Raw genomic sequence first — 21,115 nt, 5'->3', positions numbered from 1 at the left:
TCTCCAGGATTTTTATTTTTTTATTTTTTGGTCTGGTCGTGGGGCCTGAACTCTGGGCCTGGGCACTGTCCCTCAGCTCTTCAGCTCAAGGCTAGCACTCTACCACTTGAGCCACAGCGCCACTTCTGGCTTTTTTCTTTTTCTTATGTGGTGTGAGGAATCGAATCCAGGGCCTCAGGCATGCAAGGCAAGCGCTCTACTACTGAGCCAACTTCCCCGCCCCTTCTCCAGGATTTTGTGATTGCTCTCTTTCTCCTTTTTTTTTTTTTTTTTTTTGTTTGTGAGGCTTGAACTCTGGGCTTGGGAGCTGTCCCTGAGCTCTTCAGCTCAAGGTCAGTGCTCTACCACTTGAGTCACAGAGCCACTTTTGGTTTTCTGATGATTAATTGGAGATAAGAGTGTCATAGACTTTCCTGCTCAGGCTGGCTTTGAACCTTGATTCTCAGATCTCAGCCTCCTTAGTAGCGAGGGTTACAGGCATGAGCCATCAGTGCCCAGCTTTCCACCTTCTTTATAACTTGTCTCAGCGATATTAGTGTCATGTTTAAGAGTAGAGTCTGGAAAGAGATTAGCTGGGTTTTGAACTCAGGTCTTTCATTGATTAGTTTTTTAGGCCTGACAAATTATTTTAGCTTTGTGACTCAGTTACCTCATCTGTAAAATGGACATTGTGCTAGTTACCATTTCATAGGATGGTTGTCAATTTAAGTGAGCATAAACACGTAATTCTTTTTTATTTAGAGAATACTTTATTAGTTTCTGTAATCAAACCCACGTAGATAAGACCTTACATATTTAATACAGTGTGTTTATCCCTGTACAAATGGAAAAAAATTAAGTTTAACATTTCTAGACCAATATGGCTATTAATTTCTGTACAATGCCAACTCAACACGGTAAACTGGAATACTTTTTCCAAAGTAAACATGTAATTCTTACCTCAGTACCTAGAATACATGAATATTAGCTGTTATTTTTTAGTCCCTTGTTTATGTTCATAATTCATCTGTCTTTATATATAGATTCATTTTGGACCAAACCGAAGACAGTCCTGTGGTAGTCTAAGAAGTAGCACAATATGTATAGAACACAAAACAGTAGATAGGAAGAAATGGAACAAGCATAAAAAGATGATATCTAATGAAGTACTAAAAGAGATATAGACTAGGTGTTGTCATTCTTCATAATCTATAAACACTTGGTTGTTGAAGTTATTGGAAAAAAAATTACATGGAGCTGGGCACTGGTGGCTCACATTTGTAATCCTAGCTACTCAGGAGGCTGAGATCTGAGGACTGCAGCTCAAAGCCAGCCTGGGCAAGAAAGTCTATGACACTCTTATCTCCAATTAACCACCAGAAAACCAGAAGTGGCTCTGTGGCTCAAGTGGTAGCCTTGAGCTGAAGAGCTCAGGGACAGCTCCCAGGCCCCAGAGTTCAAGCCTCACAACTGACCCCCCCCAAAAAAAAATATATGTATGTATACATAAAGATAGATAGAGGTATAGATATAGATACACACACACACACACACACACACACACACACACACACACACACACACACTCTCTCTCTCTCTCTCTCTCTCTCTCTCTCTCTCTCTCTCTCTCTCTCTCTCTCTCTCTCTCTCTCTACATGGATAAGCTAAAACTTTACCTGGAGCTTACAGAGTGTGTTAAGTAGTGAAAAACCATACAGTAGAGCCTAGACAAATGCATGGCTACTGTTGCCATCAGGATATATTAGAACAGTCTGTCCAAAAAGAATTGAGGTTGGAAGCAATGAAAGACATAGTTAACATTTTCAATATCAACTCTAGAGGTTTGAAGGTTGTACAGTGAGATTTGGAGCCATGGAAACTTTTCAAGCACGAGAATAACAAGAGAGGATTTGTTGTTTGCTTTTGTTAGACAGGGTTTTGGTCTAGATAGCCCAGTCTGACCTGTAAGTTACTATGCAGGTCTAGTCTGGAATGAAACTCAGTCCTTATATCTCAGCTTCCTGAGTACTGGGAATACAGTCCTGTACCACCCAGATGCTAGAGGAATGTTTTAGGATATATCTATAGAGTGGTCTTAGAAGGGAAAGTTGAATTCAGAAGACCTACTAGAAAGCTCTAGAAAAATCTAGGTGTAAATTGAAAAGTTGCTGAGTCAGAGTGGTTGTGATGAAAATGGAAAGAAAACACTGGGATTTCCTATAAGGAAAGACAGACAGGAATTAGTAATGGACTGGGGTATAGTTGGGACTGGGGTATATAGAAAATAGGACTCCCCTATTCCTGTCCTAGATGAACATGATAGTGATGGTGATGTAATGGAATGGCAGAGCTGTCAGGAAAGATGAGTTTAGTTTTAGGCATTGTCATCAGCAAGCAATCAGAAAGGTTGTACTTGAGTGGAAGGTATTCACTAGATAGATAAGCAGACTTAATTCTTCTCTATTCCACTGCCAGATGAAGTGTATATAAGCTGAGCAGGAAAGTTGCTGCTGAGGGGTAAGGACAGAATTAAAGGTAAAGTTACACAGATTTGAAATGAAACAAAGTATTTAATAGCCCCTTTCATGCATATATGCCTATTCTTTTTTTAAAAAATTCACAAAAGTCAGATTTAGAGGCATGCATCTATAATTGTAGCACACAGGAGGCTGAGACAGGTTAGATCTGGATTGGTTTGTTGTTGTTGTTTTATTGTTGTAGGGCTTGAACTCAGGACCTGGGCAGGATCCCTGAGTTTAAGACTAGTGCTCTATCCCTTGGAACCACAGTTCTGGTAGTTACTTGGAGATAGGAGTCTCACAAACTTTTCTGCCTGGGCTGGCTTTGAACCATAATCCTCAAATCTCGGCCTCCTAAGTAGCTAGAATTACAGTTGTGCGCCACCAGCACCTGGCTAGGTCTGGGTTTTGAGGCCAGTCTGAGTTACATAGCAATAGTCTACCTCTTTAAAAAAAATGACGCCTATAATCCTACTACTCAGGAAGCTGAGAGCTGAGGATCACGGTTCAAAGCCAGCCTGGGCAGGAAAGGCCGTGAGACTTTTATCTCCAATTAACCACCAGAAAACTGGAAGTGGTAATGTGGCTCAAGCAGTAGAGCACTAGCCATAAGCTGAAGAGCTGAGGAATAGCGCCCAGGCCCAGAGATCAAGCCCCACAACTGACAAAAAAAAAAATGATACAGCTCACTGGTAAAGTACTTGCCTAGTACACAGTTTCCATTCAATCTTCAGCAACACACACGCACACACACACACATACACACACACACACACACACATTCACAGAAGTATATAGGATAAGATATGAATGTACGCAGCCTCTCTCAACTACTATTACCTCTTTGTATTATACCACCTATAAGAGAACCCTTTTTACTATTTTAGTATGTTTTCCTCCTTCCAGTTTCTTTCCTGTGCATTTTTTTCTCTGATGTGGTAATACTATACTCCTGTGCTTTTTCCTATGCAACATATGCAAGAGATCTTTCCATACTAGCACAGTAGTTCCTCTAATTTCTAATTCTACTTTCCCTTCCTAGGATGCACTTCCTTCTAAGTGCCCTTACTTAGGCAAACTTAATACTACATGGCAGAGGGTTTCTTTGTTCCTGTTTGAAATAGTGGTAGATTTTTGCCCCGTTTTTGGTTGAATTATTTATTTCCTTACTGTAGGAATCAGTTTAAAAACAATTGGCAAGGGTGGGGTGGAGAGATACATTCAGAATAACAGGGTGCCATTACATATACAAAAGAGATTGAGTTTCCAGTGAGATATCCCATCTTTTGCACCAATGGCGTGGCATTATGATTATTTTGTTTTGTTTTTTGTTGGTCATGTAGTTTGAACTCGGCCTGGGTGCTGTCTCTGAGCTCTTCAGCTCAAGGTGAGTACTCTACCACTTGATCCACAGTGCTACTTCTAGTTTTCTGGTGGTTAATTGGAGTTAAAAGTCACATAGCCAGGCTCAAGTTAAAAGTCACATAGCAAGGCTCACGCCTGTAATCCTAGCTACTCAGGAGGCTGAGATCTGAGGATCGAGGTGCAAAACCAGCCCAGGCAGGAAAGGCGTGGTGGTGCTCAAGTGGTAGAGCGCTAGCCTTGAGCTGAAGAGCTGAGGGACAGTGCCCAGCCTCAGAGTTCAAGCCCCAGGACTGATGGAAAAAAAAAAAAAGTTTCATGGCCCTTCCTGCCAGGGCTGGCTTTGAACTCGATCCTCAGATTTCAGCTTCCTGAATAGTTAGGATTAAAGGCGTGAGCCTGGCATTATTAATTGTAAAAACAAGGAAGTTCAAAGCTTTGGAACATAGAAAGGTGATGGTACTTTTTACTTTACTTGATTATCTTCCACAGGGTTATAGTGGTTCTTCAACTTATCCCAATCTTTCTTTTCCTACTTGTTCAAATAAATGAACTGTGTTTCTTCACAGAAATTTCCAAGGAAACTCTATTTCTTACTTGGAAGAAAATATATGGAAAACATACCGTTGGGTTGGGAAGTTGTAAGTATATTCATCCTGAATATGAACTGTAGGATCCTTCTTGGTCAATACCTCTGAAAAGGAATTTCCTACCACATCTCAAATCAACTTCTATTGATTGAAATTTTGTGGTTATTTTAAATGTTAAATTTCTTGAGGAATGTGGGTATATCTTAGTGGCAGAGCTTGCCTTGCATGCATGAGGCCCTATCTTCATTATGAAAAAAATGATAAAAATTTCAGTCAGGTGCCATTGGCTCATAACTGTAATCCTAGCTATACAACTCAGGTGGCTGATATATTGGGAGGACTACAGTTCAAGACTAGCCTGAGCCTCAAAGTTTACAAAACTCTCTCAACCAAGAGTTAGGTACTGTGGTATGACCTGTCATCCCAAGCTACATGGGAGACTAAGGTCAAGAGGATTGTGCTTCCAGGCTGTTCAGGACAAAAAGGTACTTGATATTCACTTTTTTCCAGAGAGAAATTGGATTCAGTGGTACATACCTCTCATTCCAACAAATACAGAAAGCCTAAAGTAGGTAGACTGCAACTCAGGCACACATCTGAGCAGGAAGTGAGCCCCTATCTTAAAAATAACCAGTGAGGCCTGGTGCCAGTGGCTCACGCTTGTAATCCTAACCACTCTGGAGGCCAAGTTCTGGGGATCGTGGTTCAAAGCCAGCCAAGGGAGGAAAATCCATGAGATTTTTCTCTCTAATAAACTACTCAGAAAAAACTGGAAGTGGTGCTGTGGCTCAAGTAGTAGAGTGCTAGCATTGAGCACAAACAGGCTCAGGGACAGTGCTCAGGCCCTGAACTCAGGCCCCAAGATTGGCAAAAAATAATAAAATAACCAGTGAGCTGGGCACTGTCTGTAATCCTAGCTACTCAGGAGGCCTGAGATCTGAGGATTGCTATTCCAAGCCAGCCTGGGCAGAAAAGCCTATGAGATTTTTATCTCCAGTAAACTACTCAGAAAAAGCCAGAAGTAGTGCTGTGGCTCAAGTGGTACAGTGCTAGCTTTGAGCACAAAGCAGTTCAAGGACAACACCCTGAGTTCAAGCCCCATGACTGACCAAAAACAAACAAAAAAACAGTGAAACACCTGAGTTCAAAACCTCAGAATTACATAAACAAAGATAGGTTTTCATGGGCCCTCTTTGAAATATGTTTTCCACTATATATATAGTATATGATTACCTGCTTAATGGACAGAGATAAAATAACATATGGTAAAAAAAAAAACCCTATCCTAGATATTTTCCTATGCATTTGCCTACATATGTATTTAAAAACAACAAAAGATATTTGTTATATGGTTTTCTTTTTCTTGTTTTTTTTTATTGTTGGTCATGGGGCTCTTCTGCACAAGGCTAGCACTCTGTCACTTTGAGCTTTTGAGTGGAGGTAATAGTCTCACAGGGATTTTACTACCTGGGATGGCTTAGAACCACGATCCTTAACTCTCAGCCTCCTGAGTAACTAGGTTACAGGCGTGAGCCACATGTGGCCAGTTGGTTTTCTTTTTCCTTACATAAATGGTAACATCCGATGGGTGCTGGTGGCTCACGTCTGTAATCCTAGCTCAGGAGGCTGAGGTCTGAGGATCATGGTTCAAAGCCAGCCTGGGCAGGAAAGCCCCTGAGAATCTTATCTCCAATAAACCACTCAGAAAATAGGAAGTGGCACTGTGGCTCAAGTGGTAGAGTGCTAGCCTTGAGCTGAAGAGCTGAGGGTCAGAGCCTAGGCCCAGAGTTCAAGCCCCACAACCAACAAAAATAAATAAATAATAAAAAATAAATGGTAATATCCTGTGACTAGACTTTATGAACCATCACTTTTTTTTTGCAGGAGAGGGGGGGTTCCGGTCATGGGGCCTGAACTCTGGGCCTGGGTACTGTCCCTCAGTTCTTCAGCTCAAGGCTAGCGCTCTACCACTTGAGCCACAGCGCCACTTCCGGCTTTTTTCTTTTTGCTTATGTGGTGCTAAGGAATCGAACCCAGGGCCTCATGCATGCAAGGCAAGCGCTCTACCACTGAGCTACCCTCCCAGCCCTGAACCATCTTTTTTTTTCTTCCCTTGTACATAGAAGGTTATTCTATTCATTTAAATTCCTGCATAACATTCCATAGTATCTTTAGCTCATGGTTTAACCATTTTCCTGTTGTTTAGAACATGTAATTTACTTGTTGCATACATGGCTACCATGAACATCTCTGTATATACTTACTTGGCTGAGTCATTCTGTAGAATAGACATCTAGAAATGGTATTGTTAGGGTGAATAGTACGATGGTATACAGGAATGTTTATTGTCCTAAAAAAACGTGTGCCATTCTACATTCCATGTCACAAAACAAGACAACTTTCAGTTCTCCATACCTTTCTACCACTTAGTATTCTCAAACTGCTTGATTTATTTTGATTCAGAAATAACCTTTTTGTCTTCCAGAATTCTCAGTGAAAATCGCCTGACTGAATTACATAAGGATTCATTTGAAGGCCTGCTGTCCCTTGAGTATTTGTAAGTTATTCAGTCCAGCATATTGATTTGTGAGTCTATTATGTGTGAAATGCACAGGGGTTCAAATTAGATAATTACTAAAATCTAATCCAGCAATAAATTCTGCAGTTAATTCTGTGTACATCTCAGCCCCTCTCTAGCATTAAATACTTTGCATATGTTATCAGCTTAATTTATGTTAATCATTTAAACAGCCCTTACTGAGAAAAATGATGATAAGACCTGTGTAGCTGTCTCATGCCTATAATCCTAACTATGCAGAAGGCTGAGGTCTGGGGATCATCATACAAGCCAGCCTGAGAAGGACCTACAGAAAAACACCACTGGAAGTAAAGGTTTGGCTCAAGTGGTAGAGTGTTAGCCTTGAGCAGAGAAAGCTAAGGGAAGGCAAGGCTTTCAGTTCTTAGGAAAGGCTCTGAGTTGAAGTCCTAGTACTGTCACAACAAGAAGAAAAAAAAGAAACATACAACATAGATAGACTATAATATACAAAGACCAAAATACTATTTGGCCTTTACAATAAATATTTGAAAAAATAGGATTTGTAGGATAGGATAGAAAGAACCAAAGCTGCTTAAAGGAGAAGGAAATCTAACCACTTAAATTAACTTTAGAATAGCATAAACCCAGAGCTTGAACTTGACATCCCTAGGCTTTTGTACTTATGGCTAGCAATCTACCACTTGAGCCACTCCTCCACTCCAACTTTTTTTTGCTGGTTGGTTGAATAATAGAATCTCTTAAGACTTTTTTGCCCAAGCTAGCTTCAAAGTGAGATCTTTAAATCTCAACCTTCTGAGTAGCTAGGATTATAGGTATGAACCATTATTGCCTGGCTGTTTTCACAATTTAATCTGAATTAATATTTAAATATTAAAGAGCTAAACAGATCAGTTACATAAATAATATCAAGATGATTATGCCACAAGGAGGCCAGATTGATAGTAAGGATTTCAGTGAAAGAATTGCCATATGCGTGTTGAAAATAGATATATGAAGCTGGTAGTGGTGATGCCATGCCTAAAATCCCAGCACTCAGCAGATGGGGACAGGAGAATCAATAGTTGGCAGCTAGCCTGGGCTATATGGCAAGATTTTTCCCTTAGACGACCACCCACCGAAATAAATAATTGAAGTGATGCTTAAGTAAGTATAGTATATAGAAATGTTATCATAAGTATACCAGAAATTTTCCTAATATTCTTTTTTTTTTCTTTTTTGGCCCAGTCGTGGGGTCTGAACTTTGGGCCTGGGTACTGTCCCTCAGCTCTTCAGCTCAAGGCTAGTGCTCTACCACTTGAGCCACAGCGCCACTTCCGGCTTTTTTCTTTTTGCTTATGTAGTGCTGAGGAATCGAACCCAGGGCCTCAGGCATGCAAGGCAAGCACTCTACCACTGAGCCACCTTCCCAGCCCCCCTAATATTCTTTTGGAAGGTTTGTGGCCCTAGCTGGCCACAAACTCTAGATCTGCTTTCCTCTAGCTTCCCAGAAGCTGAAATTACAGGTATATTCTCCATGTCTAATGCTCTAACTTCTCACTAATCACAGAAAAAAAAAATTCAGTAGTTTTGTTGCTAAGGAATACTTGAATAGCATTTCTATTTAGAGATTGAGAGTTCTGTATTCTTTCATTAAGCGACTATGTTAATTAGCTCAGTAATTTAATTAACTTTTTTGTCCCCAAAAAATAGAAGTAGAGGGCTGGGAAGGTGGCTCAGTGGTAGAGTGCTTACCTTGCATTCATGAAGCCCTGGGTTTGATTCCTCAGCACTACATAAGCAGAAAAAAGCTGGAATTGGCTCTGTGGCTCAAGTGGTAGGGGGCTAGCCTTGAGCTGAAGAGCTGAGGGACAGCGCCCAGGCCCAGAGTTTAGGCCTCACGACCAGCAAAAAAAAAAATTTTTAATTTTTTTTTAAAAATAGAGGCAAAACCAGCTGCCAATGACTCATACTTGTAATCTTTTTCACTTGCTGAGATCTGAGGATCACAGTTCCTAGTTAAGCCAAGCAGGAAGGAAGTTCCATGAGATCCTTCTTTTCAATTAACCACCAAAAAAGCTAGAGTTGTGGCTGAAGTGGTAGAGTGCTAGTCTTGAGCAAAAAGCTCAGGGACAGTGCCCAAGCCTTGAGTTCAAGTCCCAGGACCAGCAAAAAAAAAAAAAAAAGGTAACAGAAAGCAGGATGTAGGACATTGGTAGCTCATACCTATGATCCAGCTACTCAGGAGGCTGAGATCAGAGAATCACAGTTCAAAGCGAGCCTTGGCAGAAAAATATGAGTCTTATCTCCAAGTAAATAGCAAGTGGAGATGTGGTAGAGCACCAGCCTTGAGCAAGTGAAAAAGCCAAGTGAAAATGTGAGGCCCTGAGTTCGTCAATACTAACACACACACACACACACACACCACACACACACACACACACACACACACACACACACACACACACACACACACACACACACACACACACACACAAGGTAATGGATGAAGGAAGTTGAATGCTGTCAGAATAGTGTGCCAACTGTGAAAAGGAACAGAGAAACCTGTTGGGGGAAGAGTAGGGAGTAGTGAGAGAGATTGGAATACAGTATGAGCATGTGTGGAAATGTAACAGTCCTCTCATGTAACTAATATAAACTAATAAAAACTGAAAACAGAAGGTAGATTTGGGTGCTAGGAGGTAGAAATTGTTTCTAGAGCACAGAGGAAAATACTTCAAACTGTGTCAGGGATAATGTTGCCAGCATGATGCTGTTTGCCCAGGACCTTGAAAGGGACACTGGAAATCATCAGATAGGCAACCTGTGGAGAATATGCTTAACTTGCAAGGAGAATGGGAGAAAAAAAGACACAAAAATATTTGAGGAATGTCAAAACATCTAAAAGAGAGTAAAGAGAGTAGGAGACTGGAGCCAGACCTTCTAGGGCTTTGAACGCAAAGCAAAGGAGCCAAGATGGGGAACCTTGTTGATCAGAACTATACTCTAAGACAACTTGCGTCTGCAGCAGCAACACCTGGAGGACTTGATAGAAGTTGGTTCTAGACACCACCCCCACAGTTACTGACTCAGTAAGTCTAAGGTAGGATTGAGAATTTGCATCTTCAAACCTTCCCAGATATCCTGTGTGTTAGTTATGTTGAATATGGCCCAGCTCTCAGTAGGCTGAGGCAAGAGAATCTTTGTGTGTACGTGTGCCAGTCCTGAGATGAGAACTCAGGGCCCAGGCTCTCTCCTTTATCTTCTTTCAGTCAAGGCTCATGCTCTACCACTTAAACCTCAGCTCCACTTTCAGCTGTTTTGGTAGGTTAGTGTAGAGATAAGAGTCTCACAGCCTTTCCTGCCCAAGCTGACTTTGAACCCCAGTCCTCAGACCTCAGCTTCCTGAGTAACTAGGATTTCAGGTGTGTGTGTGCTACTAGTATCTAGCCGGCAGAAGGATCTTGAGCTGCAGGCCAGCTGCTCTATATATTGGAGCACTCTCTCAAAATAGTAATAATGATGATGATGATGATGATAATAATAATAATAAGAAGAAGAAGAAGAAGAAGAAGAAGGAGGTGGGCATGGGCATGGGCATGGGCATGGGCATGGTAGATAAGACCAAGGAAGTCTGAGCAGACTAAAGCAGGAAGATAAAAAATTTAAGGCTTGCCAGGTACTGCTGGCTCATACCTTTAATCCTAGCTACTCAGGAGGCAGAGATCTGAGGATTGTGGTTTGAAGCCAGCCTGGACAGTAAAGTCTATGAGATTCTTATCTCCAATTAATCACAGAAAAATCTGAAAGTCTTGCTGTAGCTCAAATGGCAAAGCAAAAAGAGCTCAGAGACAGTGACCAGGCCCAGAGTTCAAGCCCCAGGACTTTCACAAAAAAAAATTTGTTTGAGGTCAACCTGGGCTACATGCCAACCAAGAACCTGTCTCCAAAAAAGCAAAAGAACTATTCCTAAGTGATGCTAATCTTTGGCAACTACTCCTGGTGACTTTGTTCAAAATTGATTAGAAAGAGTAAGACGAGAGATGGATATTAGTCAGGACACTTACACTCATCCAGAGGAAAAGGGACCAGCTAGAATCAATGAAAAGAAGAGAATTGGTGGTAGTCAAGAATGGATACTTTCAAATAAAAATCTTACTCTGGGATTTTTGCATTTTCACCACAGTACACTGGAGCAATTGCACTCATGGAATTATAAGTTAATATGAACCCCAAATAATATAGAAAGTATAATTAAAAATTAATTCAGTCATATATTAGAGGAGTAAATGCCTTTCAAATAGTATGAAGGAATATTATTTTATTCTGTATTTTTTAAAATTTTATTTATTTTTTTGGGGGGTCCGGTCGTAGCGCCTGAACTCTGGGCCTGGGCGCTGTCCCTCAGCTCTTCAGCTCAAGGCTAGCGCTCTACCACTTGAGCCACAGCACCACTTCTGGCTTTTTTCTTTTTGCGTATGTGGTGCTGAGGAATTAAACCCAGGGCCTCAGGCATGCAAGGCAAGCGCTCTACTACTGAGCCACCTTCCCAGCCCCATATTCTGTATTTTTTGTTGTTGTTGTTGTTGGTTGTGGGGCCTGAACTCTGGGCCTGGGCTCTGTCCCTCAGCTCTTCAGCTCAAGGCTAGCACTCTACCACTTGAGCCACAGCACCACTTCTGGCTTTTTCTGCTTATGTGGTGCTGAGGAATCAAACCCAGGGCCTCATGCATGCGAGGCAAGCACTCTACCACTGAGCTACCTTCCCATCCCATTTTTTTATTCTGGTATTGAACTACCTTACAAAAACATAATGAAGGTCTGTCTGTCTGTCTTGTCTACCTCTCTCTCTCTCTCTCTCTCTCTCTCTCTCTCTCTCTCTCTCTCTCTCTCTCTCTCTCTCTCTCTGTCTTTCTCTCTATATATACACATATATATATAGAAAATATATATAAAGAAATTAAATATAGAGCTTAAAACCTTGTTTTTGTTTTGCTTTTTGGGTCCAGTTGTGGGGCCTGAACTCTGGGCCTGGGCGCTATCCCTCAGCTCTTCAGCTCAAGGCTAGCATTCTACCACTTGAACCACAGCGCCACTTCCAGCTTTTTTCTTTTTGCTTATGTAGTGCTGAGGAATCGAACCCAGGGCCTCATGCATACAAGGCAGGCACTCTACCACTAAGCCACCTTCCCAGCCCTAGAGCTTAAAACTTTGAGTTCATAATCTTGAACTTGATCAGAATACAAAAGAGTCACCTAATAATTCTTCTGCTCTCTGGAAAATTAATCAAGATCTATAGTAGTATGTTTTGTTGATGAAATTCATAAAGGGGACACTCTTATGCATGAGCAGGATTAGGAAGATGAAGGTGAAATACAACTCCAAAGGTTCAGAGCTTAGATAAAGACTGTGTTTAGGACTGGGAAGGTGGCCCAGTGGTAGAGCGCTTGCCTTGCATGCATGAGGCTCTGGGTTCGATTCCTCAGCACCACATAAGCAAAAAGAAAAAAGCCGGAAGTGGAGCTGTGGTTCAAGTGGTAGAGCGCCAGCCTTGAGCTGAAGAGCTGAGGGACAGCGCCCAGGCCCAGAATTCAGGCCCTATGACTGGATTCCCTCCCCCCCCCCAAAAAAAAAGACTATGTGTTTAATCAATTCAAAATTCTTCTATTTACTTGTTTTAATCATATATCTAATAATGAATCAATGTAACATTTTCCTTTTATATTTCCTAGAGATCTGTCATGCAATAAAATACAGTCTATTGAAAGACGCACATTTGAACCACTACCATTTCTGAAGTTTTTGTAAGTTGCAAATGTGACTTGCTTATCTAGAATCTTACTACTCATTTTGAAGTAGAATTAAAAGCTTGCTAGTAGAAACTTACTAAAATTAAGGTGGGCACAGTAACTCAAGCCTATAAATCTGGGCTACTTAAATTGTATGAAATGGGAGATTATGGTTGGAGGCAAACCTGTGCTAAAAAGGCTTGTGAGAATCCATCTCAACCAATGCCTCCATTTCTGTCATTCCAGTTATTTAGGGAAACACAAATAGGAGGATCACAGTCCCAATTGACCCAGATAAAGAGTGAATCCCTATTGCAAAAATAACGATTGCAGCAAAGCATTGGTGGTGCACACCTGTAATCCTAGCTCCTGGGCAGGCTAGGATCTGAGGATCACCATTGGAAGCCAGCCCTAACAAGAAAGTGGAAGTGGAGGGATGGCTCAAGTGGTAGAGTGCTAGCCTTGAGCAAAAAAACTCAGGGATAGTACCAGGCCCTGAGTTCAAGCCCCAGGACTGGCATAAAAAAGAAAAGAATGAGGGGCTGGGAAGGTGGCTCAGTGGTAGAGTGCTTGTCTTGCATGCATGAGGCCCTGGGTTCTATTCCTCAGCACCACATAAGCAAAAAGAAAAAAAACGGAAGTGGTGCTGTGGCTCAAGTGGTAGAGCACTAGCCTTGAGCTGAAGAGCTGAGGGACAGCGGCCAGGCCCAGAGTTCAGGCCCCACAACTGGACCCTCCCCCCCAAAAAAGAAAAGAATGAATAAATAAATAATATGAAAGGGCCTGGCATTAAAAGTGAGTGAATGAATGAATAAATAAATAATGTAAAGGACTTGGCAGAGTAGCTTAAGTAGTAGAGTACCTGGCTAGCAAGCACAAGGCCCTAAGTTTGAAACTCCATTATTGAATTAAAAGGTAGTTACAGAGCAGATCTTTTTTGTCTCTGGCAAAAATGAGTGGTTTAATCAGTACAAGTCAGAAAATCATTCCAGAGCAAGTCTGTGATTTTGGACCCAGAGAAGTTGGCAACTGGGGCGGATATCAGATATCAGGACAAACCTCTTCAACAAAGAATTGTCCAACCCAAAATGTCAATATCACTGAAATTAGGATACCCTGTTCTGGAGAAATAAAGTTCATTTGGCATTAAGTGATGATTGAGCATGCACTGTTATGTATCTAATATAATGCACTTGTAAATATGAAAGTCATAATCTGATACCTTCCATAGCAAGATTATTCTACAGAGAAAATACTTAGGTTATGATTATTCATATGTAAATTAGAATCACTAAAATGACAATTGTTCTGAAAAGAATGTTTCTATTCTTCTCTGGCTTATGTCTTTTTTTTTTTTTTTTTTTTTTTTAGAAACCTTGGTTGCAATTTACTCATAGAACTGAGCTTTGGAACATTTCAGACATGGCATGGATTGCAGTTTTTACACCAGTTGTAAGTGCAATAGAAAGAAGATAAATATGTCAAATAAAACCTTACTTACATGTTACAAACCTCATTCTGTCATCGTAGCTGAGTAGGAGGCCGAGATGGAAAGGATGACCATTTCAGACCAGGCTGGGCAGAGTTCATGAGACACAAATCTCCTGTCATTCCAATTATGATAGGAAACCTAAATAGGTAGATCATAGTCCAGAATAGTGTGCCTAGGAAGAAAGCTAAAGTCTATGTAAAAAATAGCTCATGAGCTGGGAATGTGGCTTATTGGTAGAATGCTTTCCTGGCATGCATGAAACCCTCAGTTTGAGTCCTCTGTACCACATAAACAGAAAAAGCTGGAAGTGGTGCTGTGGCTCAAGTGGTAGGGTGCTAACCTTGAGCAAAAGAAGCTCAGGGACAGTGCCCAGGGCCTGGGTTCAAGCCCCAGGACTGGCAAAAAAAGAAAAAAAGAAAAAACTTTGTCAAAAAATGGCTGGAGCATAGCCCAGCAGTAGATCATCTGCCTAGCAAGGACAAGACCCCAAGTTCAAACTTTTTGTACTGAAAAAAAGAAAAAGATGAAGATAATTCAGACCTGTCCTTTGGGATGATCCAAGTTAGTGGTTTAATTGCAATAGTTCAAAAAACAAAAACAAAAACAAAAACAAGTGTTCAAAACAACTGTTCTACCTTTTTTCCTGGCTGCATCATGTTCTTCCTTCCTATGTAGAAAACATTTTCTCTTCTCTTAGAAGCTTAGTAATGTTCCTCTTCCTATAACACTTCTTCAATATTTACATTTATTAAGTATTTATTATACAAGGAGTATTATGCTGAAAGTTCTTTCAAAAAGGTGTTTGGCACATGGCAAATAAAATATATTATTTTCATTTCCCCCCAAATGATTACATTGTTGATAATGTTATCTCCATTTTACAATGAGAAAGTTGAAACTCAGAAGTGGTGAGGAATTTGTGAAGATTCCTGTGGCAGGTTCTTGTCTCCTAAGTGTTAGGAGCTATGCAGATCTTTTGCTATGCAGCTTCTGTTCCCTTGTAATATTACTCACTGATAATTACTTGGCTTTTTTTGTGAACAAATGCTAGAATCCCAGTGTCAGTTGGAGAAAGGCTGCCTCATAAGAGGAAAGGCTAAAGGCTGGGAATGTGGCTTAGTGGTAGAATGATTGCCTAGCATGCATGTAGCCCTGGGTTCAATTCCTCAGTACCACATAAACAGAAAAAGACACAAGTGTGATGCTGTGGCTCAAGTGGTAGAATCTTAATCTTGACCAAAAGAAGCTCAAGGACAGTGCCCAGGCCTTGAGTTCAAGCCCCCAAGATTGGGCAGGGGTGGGGGTAGGGTGGCGGACAAAGAAGAAAGGCTGAGATGATGGGCAAGGAGGCCATGAGTGAGCTGTTGAGGAGTGAGGTGTTGAAATAATAAACTTTGCTAAGTTGTCCTGGTTTTACATTCATTCTTGATGGTTTGGAAAAGGGAATGAGTGGCAAGCAGAGGTGGAGAAGCCCACTTGTACTGTCCATTAATACTTAACAGATTTTAGTGTTCCATTAGTCCCACAAAGTGATATTTGAAGGCTTAGAGGCATAATGCTTAGTAAGTTATATGACATTCACATTCTTCCTCTTCATAAATTAATCTTATTGAAGGTACTAAAACATAGTGAAAGGATTCACGAGAACAGAGGGGTTTCCTAGCCAAGAGCAAGCCATCACCCCAACTAGTCCCACCCTTATCACTGATTGGCTCTCTATAAACTGTCAAGAGTTTGAAACTTTGCTCCTCTTTTCTCCATTTACTAACACAACTGTATTTATAGCATTTGAAGTGCTATGTATTACAACAAAAATTTTTAAAAATTAGGGTAAGAGCCAAGTACTGATGGCTCACATCTATAATCCTAGTTACTTAGGAGCATGGGGTCTGGGGATCACAGTTCAAAGTCAAACTAGGCAGAAAAGTCCTGTGAGACTATTAACTCCAATTAATCATCAGAAATTCAGAAGTGGGGCTATGGTTCAAATGGTAGAGTACTAGCTTTGAGCAAAAAAGCTCAAGGAGAGTGTCCAGACCCTGAGTTCAAGCTCCAGAACCAGCACAAAAAAATTAAGGTATAATCCATATGCAATATTTGAAAGCTGAAATGAGTGCTACTTACTATATTTACAAAGTTTTACAGCAATATTATCTAATTCCAAAAGATTTTCATCACTTCAGAAAGATTGTAGCAGTTAGCCATCACTCCCCGTCTCTGTCTCTATCTCTGTCTCTGTCTCTTGACTCTTCCTCTCCCAACCCTGGCAACTTCGAATCTGTTCTGTTCCTTCTTATTTGCTTTCATAGACATGTTATATAAATTAATTTTGCTGGACATAGCATTTTGTGTCTTTCACATAGCATGTTGTTTTCAAAGGTTTATCCATCCTGGAACATGTATCAGTACTTTATTTGTAATGCTAAATTCTGTCCATTGTAGAGAAGAAATAGCAGTTCAGACATTCATTAATTAGTGGACAGTGAGTATTTCCCACTGTTTTCAGTTGTGAACAGTACATATTCATATAATATATTCTAATATACAATAATTCATATTTTAGTAATATATTAGTTTAATATATAACACATGTACAAGCTTTTGTGTAAATATGTTTTCAATTCTTTTCTTGTTGTTTTTATGCCAGCCCTGGGACTTGAACCCAAATCCTGGGCACTGTCTAGCATCCAGCTTTGTTTTCAATTCTTTTTTTCAATTATATTTTATTATCCTTACGTAGTTGTACAAAAGAGTTGCCATTTAACAAAGCAGTTTATGAAAGTAATGTGTCTTGATCAGTGTTGTCCCTTCAGCATTCTTATCTGTCCCTCCCAACTCACTCCTTCTCTCCCCTTTCTTAAATTTGTAGGGTGTATGTCGAATTCTTGACTGCATTTGTCCCTTTCTCTTCTTCATTCATCTACCCGTCTCTTCTCAATCCCACCTACCCCTTTCAAACACTTGTTTCCTGGTATTTATTTTGTTGAACTCTGACTTTGCTTTTCCAAGTGTTTTCAGTTCTTAAGTGGGCATCTAGGAGTACAGTTTACTCCTAAGTATTTTATTCTTGTTAACATTTTTATATATAACATTTTTGGTTTTGAGAGAAGATTTCTGTATGTAGCCTAGCCTGTCCTCAAAGTCATATCCTTATATTTTATATCCTTATATTTTAGCCTCCCAAGTACTGGGATTGCAGGTATATGCAAATACACACAGCTTCACTTTTTTCATATATATATATATATATATGTGTGTGTGTGTGTGTGTGTGTGTGTGTGTGTGCATATACACACATATTTGGCAGAGGAGGACTGTTCTTAGATGTAAATATATTCACAATTGTTTTATTTCCTTTATAGATTGAGCTTATTTATATGTGTATGTGCATGAACACAGGACCTCTACCTCTCACTCAGATTTTTTTTTTTTCTCATGGCTAATATTCTACCACTTGAACCATACCTCAGTTTTGGCTTTATGCTGCTTCAAAACTTTGATCCTCTGATCTTAGCCTCTGGAACAACCAGGATTATAAGTATGGGCCACTAGCACCCAGCAGATTGAGCCTTTTATCATTATGTAATTCCCATCTTTATCTTAATAGCAATTTTTAAGTCCATATCTTAGGTTTTTTTTTTGTTTTTTGTTTTTGTTTTTGTTTTTTGGTTGGTCATGGGGCTTGAACTCTGGGCCTGGGTGCTGTCCTGCCCTCTTCAGCTCAAGGCGAGCGTTCTACCGCTTGAGCCACAGCACCACTTCTGGTTTTCTAGTGGTTTATTGGAGATGAGTCTCATTGACTTTCCCACCCAGGCTGGCTTTGAACTGCGATCCTCAGATCTCAGCCTCCTGAGTAGCTAGGATTACAGGCATGAGCCACCAGCGCCCGGCTGCATCATATATTTTTTTCCATCATTTTACTTTCAACTAATTTGTATCTTTGAATAAAAGTGGATTTCTTTTTATTTTATTTTATTTTGTACCAGTCTTGGGGCTTAAACTTAGGGGCCTGGGTATTGTCCCTGAACTCTTTTGCTCAGTACTTGCTAGTGCTTAGCATATGAGCCACAGCTCCATTTCTACTTTTTTGGTGGTTAATTGTAGATGAGAGTCAAACATGTTAAAGCCTGCCCATACTAGCTTTGAGCCCCAATCCTCAGATCTTAACCTCTCAAGTAGGTATGATTAACAGGTATGCCCAGCCAAAAGGGAATTTGTTGTAGACAGCATTGTAGGATCAAGTTTTTTAAAAGTATACCTTAGAATGTGGCTTTTTTAAAAAAGACTTTTTAAAAAGTCTCCCTGGGAATGTGGCTTTGTGGTAGAGTACTTGCCTAGCTTGCATGAAGCCTAGGGTTGAATTCCTCAGTACCACATAAACAGAAAAGGCTGGAAGTAGCCCTGTGGTTCAAATGGTGGAATGTTGGCCTTGAGCAAGAGAAGCTCAGGGACAGTGCCCAGGCCCAGAGTTTGAGCTTCAAGACTACTTTAGGCTGGGCTATATCTCAAGTGATAGACTGTTTGCCTAACAAATATGAGGCCCTGCATGATTCAGTCATATACACATGCGTGTGCACACATGCACATATGTGCGCACACACACACAAAGTACAGTAAAAAATGTAATGTTTTCTGAAGTTTAATTGGAGAGTTGAATCCATTAACATAATCAGTGATGAAGTAGGATTTATTTTGCCATTTTGCTTTGTTTTCTCTATTATATATATATCTATATATTTTTTTTCCTCTTCTCATTTCTACCACTGCTACATTCTTTTGAATTAAATATTTTTCAGGGGGCTGGGAAGGTGGATCAGTGGTAGAGCGCTTGCCTTGCATGCATGAGGCCCTGGGTTTGATTCCTCAGTACCACATAAGCAAAAAGAAAAAAGCCAGAAGTGGAGCTGTGGCTCAAGAGGTAGAGCGCTAGCCTTGAGCTGAAGAGCTGAGGGACAGTGCCCAGGCCCAGAGTTCAGGCCCCATGACTGGACCCAAAAAAATAAAAAAAATAAATATTTTTCAGTATACTTTAATTCCCTTATTTGTTACTATATAATTTAGTTATTTTCTTTGTGATTGACTTAGGGGTTACCATTAATCCTTTAACTGCTAATGCTCAACTTCAGATTAATACAAATTTAATATGAATGATGTGCAAAAATTTGTTCTCTTATATCATTATTTTTTTTCAATACTTAGGTTTGAACTTAGGGCCTTACACTTGCAAGGCAGGTGCTTTACTACTTAATCCTTTTGAGATGTGGTCTTGCTTTATATCTGGAGGAATCTGAAATTTGAGATTTGTGCTTGCTCATCCTATTGGAATGGGCCACTGAACTCAACCATGTGTTTCCACTGTAGTTTAGGCTGACAGGCATGCATCAAACCAAGAAATCATTGGAGGAGATGGAGTCTCATGAACTTTGTTGCCTATGCTAGCCTCAAACCAAAATCCACATTGCTGCCTCCCCAGTATTATAGGCTTGAGCAAATGTACCTCACAACTTCCTTTACAATGTTAGTTATGTATTACATTTTGTGTCCATCAGCATACAGATTTATAATTTCAAGCAGGATGATGGCCATGGAAGTCGGAATCCGCTAAGGAGTGTGTAACAACTTACCTGCCAAATCAACTAGCCAAAAAAAAAAAAAGATTTATAATTTCACTTTAAAATAATTATTTTAAATCATAGAAAAGAAAAAAGGAGTTATAAAGAAAAATACATCATTGTTAAACTTATCTATGTCATTTTATGGGTGTTCTTCATTTCAGCCTTTTGGATTAAATGTTATGTCATAAGCAAATTTATGACTGCAGTCCCAGCTACTTGAGAAGCTGAGGTAGGAGGAATGCTTCAGCTCAGGAGTTCAGAGTCAGCTGGTGCTAGATAGCAAGGCTCTGTCTCAAAACAGGGATAGATAGGCTGATAATAGAGAAGGACTTAGACCATTTTACTGATATGCAAACAGAATGATATATACACAACAAACATTTGTTAAATATTTACAAATTTGAAGCACTGTGCTAGGCACTGGAATGAAAATAATAAGAAGTGTGGGCCCTGAACTCAAGGAGTTGAAGTCTATGAGGCTGACAAGTGCACAGTGATTGTCTGTAAGGTAATAAAAGCTGTGATATGACTGAAGAGTATAAGTGGAAATATGTGCTGGGAAATGGATGTTTTCTCCTTAATTTGACCATGAATTATTTTAAATTTCTAAAGACACAGTGAATCATTTGAAATTTCTGGAAGATACAGTGAAGGCTCACTGCCAGTGCAATCACTTCTATAGCTTTTGACTTGAAAGTTTTGGGGCATATTTTTTTTCTCTGCTACCCCTTTTCTGTTCCTAGCTCCTAGCTTCTCTACATTATTTTCATCAGACCTGGATGGTTCTCAGAGGATGTCTGACTTAGGGATTCTAAGTATGACTTAGAAAAGACAGAAAATGATTTTTAAATTAATTCATACCCTCAAATGAGCTTTTCATGCAGTCTTAGGTATATTGAAAATACTGATAATTTTGATTCCTGCATTTTTCAGGATTCTCAGTCGTAATCCTCTGACAGCAGTTGAAGATTCCTATCTTTTTAAATTGCCAGCATTAAAATATCTGTAAGTATTGAAGTAACATTAAAAGTCTTGAGATGATTTCTGTTCTTTTTTATTACTTTCCTCAAAGATTAAGTATTTTATATTGCATCTGATAAAATCCTAATTTTAGTAACTAGGTAATTGAAAACATATTGTTGGCAAAGGAAAGAACTAAGAAAATATGCATAATGCACAAAACAGCCAGATGGAAGAACACATGTAGAACTATTATTTATTACAGAAAGCTAA

At 40.0% G+C, this 21,115-nt stretch overlaps 1 protein-coding gene across 2 annotated transcripts in view; it reads left to right on the top strand.

Annotated features, from left to right (window-relative positions):
• Positions 1-21,115, top strand: part of LOC138830845 (leucine-rich repeat-containing protein 37A3-like) — a 41,161-nt gene that overhangs the window by 869 nt on the left and 19,177 nt on the right. For both annotated transcript variants that reach the window (XM_070027658.1, XM_070027659.1), the window contains exons 2-6: positions 4,430-4,501; positions 6,936-7,007; positions 12,719-12,790; positions 14,147-14,227; positions 20,816-20,887. In XM_070027658.1, coding sequence (XP_069883759.1) covers positions 4,430-4,501; positions 6,936-7,007; positions 12,719-12,790; positions 14,147-14,227; positions 20,816-20,887 — 369 coding nt within the window. The remainder of the gene's footprint in view (positions 1-4,429; positions 4,502-6,935; positions 7,008-12,718; positions 12,791-14,146; positions 14,228-20,815; positions 20,888-21,115) is intronic.

Source organism: Dipodomys merriami, unplaced genomic scaffold (genome assembly GCF_024711535.1).
Source record: "Dipodomys merriami isolate MVZ:Mamm:240054 unplaced genomic scaffold, mDipMer1.0.p SCAF_19, whole genome shotgun sequence".
Taxonomy (NCBI): Eukaryota; Metazoa; Chordata; class Mammalia; order Rodentia; family Heteromyidae; genus Dipodomys; species Dipodomys merriami.
Note: the sequence above shows the minus strand (reverse complement) of the source record. Positions and strands in the feature narration are given on the sequence as shown.